Source organism: Macaca nemestrina, chromosome 4, assembly GCF_043159975.1.
Source record: "Macaca nemestrina isolate mMacNem1 chromosome 4, mMacNem.hap1, whole genome shotgun sequence".
NCBI classification, from domain to species: domain Eukaryota; kingdom Metazoa; phylum Chordata; class Mammalia; order Primates; family Cercopithecidae; genus Macaca; species Macaca nemestrina.
The window spans coordinates 30,189,531-30,201,820 of record NC_092128.1 but is presented as its reverse complement, the minus strand read 5'-3'; the positions used below and the strand labels follow the sequence as shown (position 1 = coordinate 30,201,820).

The 12,290-nt window shown below is 38.5% G+C and overlaps 1 protein-coding gene across 3 annotated transcripts in view; it reads right to left on the bottom strand.

The window, feature by feature from the left end:
• LOC105471413 (transportin 3) overlaps positions 1-12,290 on the bottom strand; it is a 101,160-nt gene that overhangs the window by 46,471 nt on the left and 42,399 nt on the right. For all 3 annotated transcript variants that reach the window (XM_011723909.2, XM_011723908.3, XM_011723910.2), the window contains 2 exons: positions 4,006-4,149; positions 208-383 (listed from right to left, as the gene is read on the bottom strand). In XM_011723909.2, coding sequence (XP_011722211.1) covers positions 208-383; positions 4,006-4,149 — 320 coding nt within the window. The remainder of the gene's footprint in view (positions 1-207; positions 384-4,005; positions 4,150-12,290) is intronic.

The following is a 12,290-nucleotide window of genomic DNA, read 5'->3' as shown; positions in this document are numbered from 1 at the left end:
GCATTTCTATGGTAATTCTACAAACCCCACATCCAATTTGCCACTCTCGGTTCAGAGGAGCGTAGTAGAGTGTCTTTAGGAAGCAACTATCTGTACATTTACAGAATCACCGAGAATCACAAATGACAGATAAATAATAAAAAGTGACTTAAAAGAATGACCAGACTGTAGGTAAACCCAGGGCTCCAGACTTAAACAATTACTCACTTGTCTAAATCTTCACGCGCCACAGCCATATGATAGGCAGTCTCCAACGTCAGCACTCCCTGAAAAAGTTGCATAGCTAATGGCAAGTTAGTCTCCACATTCTCAATGGCATAGAGAGCTGAGCATACACAGTCTGAAGCAGCTTCATGTAGGTTAGATGAGGTCTTATCCTGTTGCTGGGGAGGTAGCAGGAATAGGGAAGCAAGAAGTATGATCACTAAGGAGTGATCTACAGTTGGCCCTGCATACCCTAGGGTTCAACCAAGCATCGATAGAAAATATTCAAAATATAAGCAAATAATAATACAATGAAAAACACAAATTTAAAAATTACCCTATAACAACTATTTACATAGCATTTACATTGTATTTGGTATTATAAGTAATTTAGAGGTTATTTAGAGTATATGGGAAGATGTGGGTAGGTTATATGCAAATACTGCACCATTTTATATAAAGGACTAGGGCATCTGTGTATTTTGGAAACTGTGCACAGAGGGGCAGGGGCAGTGGGTGGTCCTGGAACCAATCCTTTGAGGACAGTGATGGATAAGTATAATAGGAAAACAATTAGAGCCTCTTTCTTTCTTTCAATTACAGCCTCTTTCTGAACATGTACTTTAAATGTGTAACAGTCAAGTCATAGGCTTCCATGAGAAAACATCCATCAATCTTCCCAATCCTATTTCTGTTTCCTTATACGTCAAGCAAATCAGTCTTTCTGTCCCTAAGTCATGGTCATATCATTTGTAATCTCCATGTTCTTGTTCACACCAGCCCCTCCAAATGGAATGCCATGTGTTTCCTACCCTATTCTAGTGTGTGAAAATCTTTTCCATCCTTTTTCTGATATTCAAGTGCTACCTAAAATGAAAGGGCTCAACAAGTATCAAAGACACATACCTAAACACATCATTGTGAAATTTCAGAATACCAAAGTTAAACAAAGGTCCAAATGGAATGCCATGTGTTCCCTACCCTATTCTAGTATGTGAAAATCTTTTCCATCCTTTTTCTGATATTCAAGCACTGCCTAAAATGAAAGGGCTCAACAAGTATCAAAGACACATACCTAAACACATCACTGTGAAATTTCAGAATACCAAAGTTAAACAAAGGTCTGTAAAATTTCTGGGGAAGAGAGAAGGAGGTAATAATAGCGAGCAGAAGTCAGAGTTCTCCAACATTTCATTAACAATGATGCACGCTAGTAAAGGAGAACAGGGCCTCTGAACTTTTGAAGGAAAATAATATTCAACCTACAACTTCATAACTAACTGAGCCATCAATCAAGATTGAAAGCAAAATAAAAATAGTTCTCAGGCATGCAAAAATTCCAAGTTTACTTTCCATTATATCTTTCCTGAAGATGTTATCTGAGGGGGTTTGAAAGAAACAGCTAACTTTTTAATCCAGAAAGCACAGTAAAGGCAAGTCCCAAGATGGCGGGGAGTATATCTAAAGAACTGATGCAAATCAGAGCAGACCAAAAGGGCCAAGAAGGGAATCCTCCCGGGTTTCTAGTGAAGAGAGTACAGTTGAGAGGTTAAATGCACTTAGTAAGGGCATATTAGTCTTCCTTGAAAAATTTTTTTAAAAGGATATTTAAAATCTCCAGTGGGACAAAAAGCTATACAAGCAGGTTTGGGAGAGCACAAAGATGCAAATTATTCATTAGGTTATTCTTAGATTGAATAGTGGGTTCAAAGATTCTCATTATATTATCAAGTTATTAAAAGGTAAGTGTTTGAGCTGGGCGTGGTAGCACACACTTGTAATCCCAGCACTTTGGAAGGTGGGCAGATCACAAGGTCAGGAGATCGAGACCATCCTGGCTAACACAGTGAAACCTTGTCTCTACTAAAAATACAAAAAATTAGCCAGGCATGGTGGCATACACCTGTAGTCCCAGCTACTCAGGAGGCTGAGGCAGGAGAATCATTTGAACCCAGAGGGCAAAAGTTGCCGTGAGCTGAGATTGCGCCACTGCACTCCAGCCTGGGCGACAGAGCGAGACTCTGTCTCAAAAATAAATAAATAAATAGTAAGTGTTCATACTTATTCTTTTGTATATATCAAGTATTTTAATTTTTAAGTTTTTTTAAAAAGCTATTGGGGGAAAGTTGTACAAGAAAGTCATGGTCCAAACATAAAGCAAATTAAAATATGACATGGGCCAGGTGTGGTGGCTCACATCTGTAATCTCAGTATTTTTGGGAGGCTGAGGTGGAAGAATCGCTTGAGGCCGGTTCGAGACTAGCCTGGGCAACAAAGAGAGACCCTGTCTCTAAAAAAAATTAAAAATTAGCCAGGCATGGTGGCACATGCCTATATCCCAGCTACTTGGGAGGCTGAGGCAGGAAGATTGCTTGAAGCCAGGAGTTTGAGACTACAGTGAGCTACGATCATGCCAATGGAGCTACTCCAGTCTGCACAACAGAGAGACACCCTAACTCCCTGTGACACTCCCCCCCAAAAGAAAAAAAGCATGATTTTAAACCACTGAATGAATGTAAAAATGAGAATACATTTTACCCTGACTCTAGATAAACACTCTTACTAGTGACAGAGAGGTCCTGACACTGGATCAGTAGAGGAGATAATATAATCCTGGCATACTACTTAACTGCTTCCTTACTCCAATCCCAATTCCCAGAAATTACCACTGTTAAGTTTGAAGTATATTCTAGACTGTCCTCCATTTATATGTAATCACATGTAAATTTTTTAAACAAAAGTGGGACATGACTTTATTTACAGTGATTACTCTTCATACTATTTGTTGAGGTGGTAATAAATATTATCATTATTGAGGAAGGATACCAACATACATGGAGACAGACAATGGCAAGCAAAACAATGACTAGCATCCTAATTTTCCTGAGACTTAGCTTCTGATGCAAAAATGACAGCAGAAATACACTACCACTGACAAGCCAAATGTCTCCTTGAAGAACGTCTGTCTTTTCTTTAATTGACAGTGGCATCAATCTAGCATCATGGTACTATCTTCTAAGTAATAGTGCATCCGCATACATTCAGAATACATGCAGCTTCCATACTAATACATCTTCATTGAAGGAAACCCACCAGCAGAAAAAGACAAAGTTTTTCACCTCTCCAAACACCCCTTCAATAATATTTATGCTTAAGATAATGTTATGTTTCTTGTTCTAAAATGTAATCGTATTCTAATGACTCCCTACCTCCTATCTACCAAGACTATATTACTAGGCACTGCTACTTTCAAAGCTTAAAGAAGAAATACACAAGTATATAAAAATACATTAGTACTTACTCTACTAATCTCAAAAACCCAAATCCATTTTGCACATACAATGATGTTTAACTAATCTCAACTACAAAGACAGTATCTTCATCTATAATTGTCTCTGGGTGCACTAAACATAATTTTTAATTCTTTCTTTTCTGTTTTTTCCTAAACTTGTGATGCACATATAATTATATCATGGAAATGTCTAGGATTCAATGACCATTATTGAAATACAGAATTTATATTTTTAAAACGAGGAAAAAGATACCAATGGTTATTTGAATTTTAATATGTAAATCATGTATCAGCATATAAGATTGTTTTCTTCTTAAGCATAACTATATCCTATTTTGAGTATTAAAACTGATACTTTTAATTTGGTACCTGGTAGCAAGGAACATTGCTATGTTCTTAATACATGCTTTCCAGTTACTGTGCAAAAATTTGAAAACACTGTTATGTCCCAGCAGGTTAGTTACGAAGTGATTGGCAGAAATACTTTGATAAATAAAGTCATTACTTACCAAAACCTCAAAAAGGAGTGCTAGTAATTTATTGTTAGCCATGAAGTTACTGTCCAAAACTCCCAAGTTAAACCAGCTTCCCAAACAGCGAAAAACCTTCATAAGCATTTTCTCATCTGTTCCTGCTTTTTCTACACAGGTCATCTGAATAGGGAAAAAAACTTAAAATGAATAATGTTAATCTATATATTTAAACCATTATTACAATCACCTTACAAGTATAATAATGAGAAGGATGGCAATAAAACAGCTAATAGTTAAAAGTGCTATTTAAGTGTCACTGTCTTTTTTTTTCCTTTTAAGAGAGAGGGTCTTGCTACATCGCCCAGACAGGACTACAGGCATGTGCCACTGCATCCAGCTAGGCACCACTGTTCTAAATACCACTAATCTACTTAATCCCAAAATGGTTTGGTTCTATGTCCTCACCCAAATCTCGTATCAAATTGTAATCCCCAGTGTTGGAGAAGAGGCCTGGTAGGAGGTGACTGAATCATGGGAATGAACATCCCCCTTGCTGTTCTTTTGATAGTTCTCACGAGATTTGGTTGTTTCAAAGTGTGTAGCACCTCCCCCTCCTCCCTCTCTCTCCTACCAGCCATGTGAAGATGTGTCTGCTTCCCCTTCACCTTCCACCATGATTGTTAAGTTTCCTAAGGCCTCCCTAGAAGCAGAAGCCTGTACAGCCCACAGAACCATGAGCTGATTAAACCTCTTTTCTTTATAAATTACCTTGTTTCAGGTATTTTTTCTTTCTTTCTTTTTTTTTTGAGATGGAGTCTTGCTGTGTTGCCCAGGCTGGAGTGCAGTGCCACGATCTCTGCTCACTGTAACGTCCACCTCCCTGGTTCAAGCAATTCCCCTACCTCGGCCTCCCAAGTAGTTGGGATTAGATGCACATCACTACACCCAGCTAACTTTTTTGTATTTTTAGTAGAGACAGGGTTTCACCATGTTGGCCAGACTGGTCTCGAACTCCTGACCTCAGGCAATCTGCCTCGGCCTCCCAAGGTGCTGGGATTACAGGCGTGAGCCACTGCACCCAGTCTCAGGTATTTCTTTATAGCAGCATGAGACTGCACTAACACAATCCCCAAATACAACTTTATAGGTAGCTACTATTATGGTCTCTACCTTCTCAATGGGAAAACTGAGGTACAGAGAGGTTACAGACTTACCCAAGTTGTTTCAGAAATAACTTACTAATTTCTTAGTTCCCACTTCTGCATTAAGGTTGTATTATCCAAAAAATTATTTTACAAATAGTTTACTTATTTATATACCTGGTTGTCATAGAATAGATACCTAGAGTAAGCTAGGCATACTACTGTATATTTCCACAAGAAAAGCTTATGTTTCAGCTTTGGCAATAGAATAATAAACATGTCATCCCACAGAAAGTGATACTACTATAAATACTATAAAAGAGATAAAACAGAATTAGACTAAAACTCATTGTTTCTCCTTGCAGACTGTTTTTGTGATATATATTTTTTCCAAAGTAAAATGTAATGCATCTTTTTCTAGACAAAGAATGTTTTAAAATAGCTCTTGCAAGCAATGAGTTAGAAATATAATTTTCATGGGGTTCAGGAGGCATGAGAGTGGGGGTGAAATCCCATAATGTATTATTAAATCAGATCTAAATATTGATATTTGTGGTTACAATGCAGATATAAAACACACAGGAAAATTCTCCAAGTTCAAAGCTTCATCTACTACATAAATCTACATTGAAGATGACTGTCTTTATTATTGTGCTCCAAAGAATGCTAGGTTGCTAAGATGAAGAGAAGTGAGGGGTATGCCAGCTCATTCCCACAGAGGGCTATATAAGATATTCAGGTCTGGGCCAGGCGCTGTGGCTCATGCCTGTAATCCCAGCACTTTGGGAGACCAAGGCGGGCGGATCACGAGGTCAGGAGATGGAGACCATCCTGGCGAACATGGTGAAACCCCGTCTCTACTAAAAAAGACAAAAAAATTAGCCAGGTGTGGTGGCGGGCGCCTGTAGTCCCAGCTACTCGGGAGGCTGAGGCAAGAGAATGGTGTGAACCCGGGAGGCCGAGCTTGCAGTGAGCCAAGATCGCGCCACTGCACTCCAGCCTGGGCGACAGAGCGAGACTCCGTCTCAAAAAACAAAAAAAAAACAAAAAAACACACAAAAAAACAAAAAAAACCAAACAAACAAAAAAAACAAAACAAAACAAACAACCTTTCCTTCTCAGAAGACAGAAGAAAGGAAGTCCAAGTACATTAATATACCTGATTCCTTCTATTTCTTCTCTCTCTTCCAGGCCATTATATTTCAGGGAGAGGAAGAAAAGTACATGACAAATAAGCTGACCAGTCAGTCATTTTAACACTTACTGAGCCCTTTCTGTGCAACAGGCACTGTTTTAAGAGCTTTATATGTACTAACTCATTTAATCCCCACTATATGAAACAGATACTATTATCCCTATTATACTGATGAGAAAACTGAGGCAGACAGTCAAGTAACTTGCCCAATATGGCACAGGTAGGAAATAGCATAGCCAGGACTTAAACTTAAGAAGTCTGGCTTCAAAGTCTATGATCTTAACCACTACACCATAGCTACCTCCCAAATTTCTCTATTTGCTTATATATACAGAACAAAGATATGATTACTATCAAGGACTTCCTCTACTTCAAAAGCCTCTAAAGCTAGGCAGATTGCAACAATAATCTTACTAATATTATACATCATCATCAGTATAACTAGCTATATACTAATTTACCTGGATGATAATTAGTGTATTACCAAAGAAAGCCAGGAAATATTAACAGCATGGGGAAACAGAATCATCTATCACACATGAACCAACTATTTTACTAGTTTTAAGCATGTCAGCTTGAAGTACACATCATTTGTAACGAATAACATCAGAACTTGACGGTTAACTAAATGCAGACTCACTCATTTTCATTTATTGTGCATATTGCATTATATATGCTTGTTGAAAAAAGGTGGAGTTGCAGCTAACTTGCAGAGAAATTAACCACATAACCATGAGTATACACATAAGTTTATGTCTAGGATATAAACGACTTCTGAGACATCTGTTACTATCTAAAGCCACAAGAGGCACAGAGTAAATATCCAAGTATTTATAGAAGGAAGAATGGCAGGGGCTGGGTGCGGTGGCTCACTCCTGTAATCCCAGCACTTTGGGAGGCTGAGGTGGGTGGATCACAAGGTCAGGAGTTTGAGACCAGCCTAACCAACATGGTGAAACCCCGCCTCTACTAAAAATACAAAAATCAGCCGGGCATGGGGGCACACCCTGTAATCCTAGCTACTTAGGAGGCTGGGGCAGGAGAATTGCTTGAATATGGATGCAGAGGTTGCAGTGAGCCGAGATTGCGCCACGGCACTCCAGCCTGAGCGACAGAGTGAGACTCTGTCTGAGAAAAAAAAAAAAAAAGAAGGAAGAATGGCAGGAAAGGAAAGAACTGAGAGCTCTTGCTTTAGAGGGGAAAGTACTCGTAAAAAGTCATCAGAGGCTGCGTGCAGGGGTTCACACCTCTAATCCCAGCACTTTGGGAGGCTGAGGTGGGAGGATTGCTTGAGCCCAGGAGTTCTAGACTAAACTGAGCAACAAAGTAAGACCCTGTCTCTACAGATTAAAAAATAAAATAACACTTTAAAAGTCACCAGAAAACACACTAGATGAGATGAGAAAATGTCGCAAATATGGTTCTGGCCCCATTAAGTTCTTCTAGTTATTTTTTACCTCAAGACTTTCTTTGTTCCCCTGAAACTCAGAGAAAATATTCACGGATGCCAGGCAGTTGCCTAGAATCACTAAAATGGCCAGAATTTTTAGAAAAGAGTATGACACTAATATATGCAATATATTTAAATATGTGATACATAAATAAAGGCACAGGAGCACTTAATTTCAAGGCTGAAAGTAGAGTAACTAAGTTCCCTTAACATGAACTGGAGCCACTGAGAGATTTCTCTTTAAGAGCTGATACTCATTCTCTCTCCCTCTCAACCTGTCTCAAACTCTCAATTGAATCTTTGATGCTGTTGATATAAACTCACCTTTTTCCAACTCTACCTTTTTCCAACAAGCATATATAATTACATAATCACTTGGCCTTTATACTTCTTGAATGACATTTCAATTTTAATAAGACATGATATATACAAGTGGAAGGATTTGCTTGTACATTCTAACTACAGACTCAAACTGAAGGACCAAATTCTGAAAAAACCTGTTTCTAAAACTAATCTCTTTGAAAAGATGAAATTCTGCAAATTAAATCAAACATACATTCTAAAGCATCAGAACTAAGAGTTATCTTCTGTTCCTCTTTGAGAGCTATGCTATGTTAAAAATCTGTCTCTTAAAGTAAGTCCTCAAAAGCTTCAAGATAAATGCCAGAGTCCAGAAGAGCTCACCAGTAAAAAGATAGCAGGGATAAACAAGAATTGAGATCTTAGATTAACAAAATAGAAAGTGGAGAGACAAAAATATTAGAAGCACAGGTTCAGTTTAGCTATGATAGCATGCAGAAACACATTTAAAACTTCAAAAAGTTCAACACCATGTTTAGGAATGGGTCCATTAGGAGAGACCACAAAAGTATAATACTAACAAGAAATAGGATAGAATGTAACCATTAAAGGAGAGCATGCAGGAAACTAAACGAGAAAAGGTCTTAAGAGGAGTTTGGAACCCGGCATTACAGCCACATGCCTATTTTTTTCTTGGCCATTTTGGACTAATTTCATCCCCTGGGTTTTATAACATGACAAGCTACATGACAAAATTAGAGACATTTTTAAGCACCACAGGAAATATATTTTTCAGACTGCATCACAATTAGGAAAATATCACCTGTGATTGACTGTCATGATGTGCTAAGTCAAGCACGTGCCTTGAATGCCCAAGTGGCTGCTGTAGTTGACTTCTGTGGCAGTAATCATGACACAAAATACATGTGGACTGGATTATTTTAAGTTCACAAGTGCTTACAAAAAGAAAATGACAAATTCCAGTCCATTAATTCTCAACTCAAGCCATAGTGTGAGCACCAGAGCTTTCATGCCAAGTCTAAAAGCAGCTCTTATTTTTTGTGGCCACAAAGTTAGCACTGCTGAAACTCATATACAAAACTTAGTTGTATGACTTGCTGAATTACAAACAACAGTTGAATTTACAGTCTCTCCACACTTCTCATGTGAAAGTCAGGAAACTGACTGGTAAAGAATGGGATTCTGAAACTTGGAAAGGAAACATCTGGTTAGACCTAATGAACATGAGTCCATCATACTTCAAAAAGACAAAAACAGAAAAAGAAAAAAAAATTAACATTCAAGGCAGCTTTAAAATAAACCCTCATTTTGAAAAGAATTAAGATTTATCCTACCCTTCTAGTAGGAGCCCATAAGAATGCCAACTTATATGTACAAGGAATGACAGAAATAGTCAAATATCATTTTGTAAGCCATTGCAAAATGAAAGTATTATTATTTTTAGAGACAGAGTCTTGTTCTGTTGTCCAGACTGGAGTACACTGGCACAACCATGGCTCACTGCCACCTTGAACTCCTGGGGTCAAGTGATCCTTCTTGCCTCAGCCTCTTGAGTAGCTGGGACTACAGGTGTATGCCACCATGCTTGGTTAATTCTTTTTTTTTTTTTTTTGAGACAGGGTCTTGCTATGTTGCCCAGGCTGGTCTTGAACACCTGGCCTCAAGCAACCCTCCCACCTCAGCCTTCCAACATGCTGCAATTATAGGCAAAAACCACATTGCCTGGCCCATAATGAAATTATTGATTAAAGTAAGGATTATCTACTGGAATGTAAAATAATTAGGCTAAAGTCTGACAGGGAATTGAACATTCATAAAATAACAAGCTTCCATCACACAAACTACATTATATTACAAAGGAGGAAGGTGACTTTTAAAAATAGAAGGATCAGACTTTCATCCTAATCCAGTGGTCAATCCTAGCATCACTACCGAATGCTGTATATACACTAAGACATAGCATCATGTACCTATGATATATTCTATCCCAAAATGTTTAACTTTTAAAAACTAATCATCCAAGCCTCTCAGTTTTTCTCAATCAGGATCCTAGGAAAGAATTAAATCCTATAGGTTAAGTGTGGTGGTTCACATTTGTAATCTCATCATTAGGGGAGGCCAAGGAGGGAGGATCATTTAAGACCAGGTTTGAGACCAGTCTGGGCAACATAGAGAGGCTCTATAGCTACAAAAAAGTTTATTGTATAAGAATTAAGTCCTTCAGAAAATTATCTGAGTGCTTATCTTCTTAATTATCCTAAGGGTGGTATATAGCTAGAACCATTATTAATGTAGAGGAAAGAATTCATTACATATAATGAAAGCTTTAGGTTTAATTCTCTTGAGGAACCCCTACTGAGAAGGGCTGTGTTGGATACAACTTCCAATTAGAGGAAATACAGAGAAAAGAAAAACAAGCTAAATGAAACAAAGGAGAGGCAATCAGAAAATCATAAAGGTTAAGATAATTCTATAAAACGACTGGTACAATCTCTTCAACAAGTCATGTCATTTTAAAGAAGGAACAGGATGTGGGGCTGTGACTAAGAACCTGATACAAGGCATAGTTATAGATTGGATATTCTTTGTAAAAAGTATCTTTTTTTTCTTTCTCTCTCTTTTTGTTGAGACGGAGTCTCACTCTGTCACCCAGGCTGGAGTGCGGTGGTACAATCACGGCTCACTGCAACCTCTGCCTCCTGGGTTCAAGCAATTCTCCTGCCTCAGCCTCCCAAGTAGCTAGGACTACAGGTGCATGCCACCACACCCAGCTAATTTTTGTATTTTTAGTAGAGACAGGGTTTTACCATGTTGACAGGATGGTCTCGAGCTCCTGACCTTGTGATCTGCCAGCCTTGGCCTCCCAAAGTGCTGGGATTACAGGCATGAGCCACCAGGCCCGGCCTGTAAAGAGTATCTTAGGACTAACTGGTGAAATGTGAATATGGTCTGGGTTTATCAGATGATATGAAAACTTACTAACATGAAAAGATAAGCAGATGACTGAAAAAGCAAGATGCAGAAGAGTAAGTAAAGTATAATCGCATTTGGGCTTAAAATATCTGTATATATGTCCATAAAGAAGTATGTTCATAGAGGAAAGGGTTAACTGTATGATCTCCAGATGGTTTGAATGTAATTTGCTGTCCATATTTTCTAATTTTCCATAAAACGATTTCTTTAAAATAAATGGCTAAGTGAGAAACATATATTTAACTTAAAAGAATTATTTTAATTAATTTATTTATTTATTTTGAGATGGAGTCTCCCTCTGTCGCCCAGACTGAAGTGCAGTGGCGCAATCTCGGCTCACTGCAACCTCCGCTTCCCAGGTTCAAGTGATTCTCCTGCCTCAGCCTCCCGACTAGCTGGGACTACAGGAGTGTGCCACCACACCTGGCTAATTTTTGTATTTTTAGTAGAGATGGGGTTTCACCATGTTGGCCAGGCTGGTCTCAAACTCCTGACCTCAAGTAATCTGCCCGCCTCAGCCTCCCAAAGTGCTGGGATTACAGGGGTCAGCCACCGCACCCAGCCCTCCAATGAATTTCTAATACAAAACTGAACACAATTTTTAACAGAATTTTAATTTTTTTCAAACAAAAAGATCTATGATCTTGCTGTACTGAAACACATCTCTGAAAAATAATTTACTATAGGTGAAGTATCCCTAATCCAAACTCCAAAATGCTCCAAAATCCAAAAGTTTTTCAGTGCCAACATAACGTTCAAATGAAATGCTCACTGGAGCATTTCAGATTAGGAATGCTGAACCAGTAAATATAATGAAAATATTCCAAAATTTTAAAAACTCAGAAATCCCAAATACTACTTTTTTTGCCCTCCCCTAAACACTTCTGGTCCCAAGCCTTTCAGATAAGGGATATTCAAGCTGTATAACCACATTATTGAGAAAATTAAGCTGGACTATAAAGACCTATAAATGAGATATGGGCTAATCAATTTATTACCATGTACTTTAGGAACCAGTAAACATTTTCTATAAAGCACCAGATAAGGCTGGGGGCAGAGGTTCAAGCCTGTAATCCCAGCACTTTGGGAGGCTGAGATGGGCGGATCATGAGGTCAGGAGATCGAGACCATCCTGGCTAACATGGTGAAACCCCGTCTCTACTAAAAAATACAAAAAACTAGCCAGGCAAGGTGGCGGGTGCCTGTAGTCCCAGCTACTCAGGAGGCTGAGGCAAGAGAA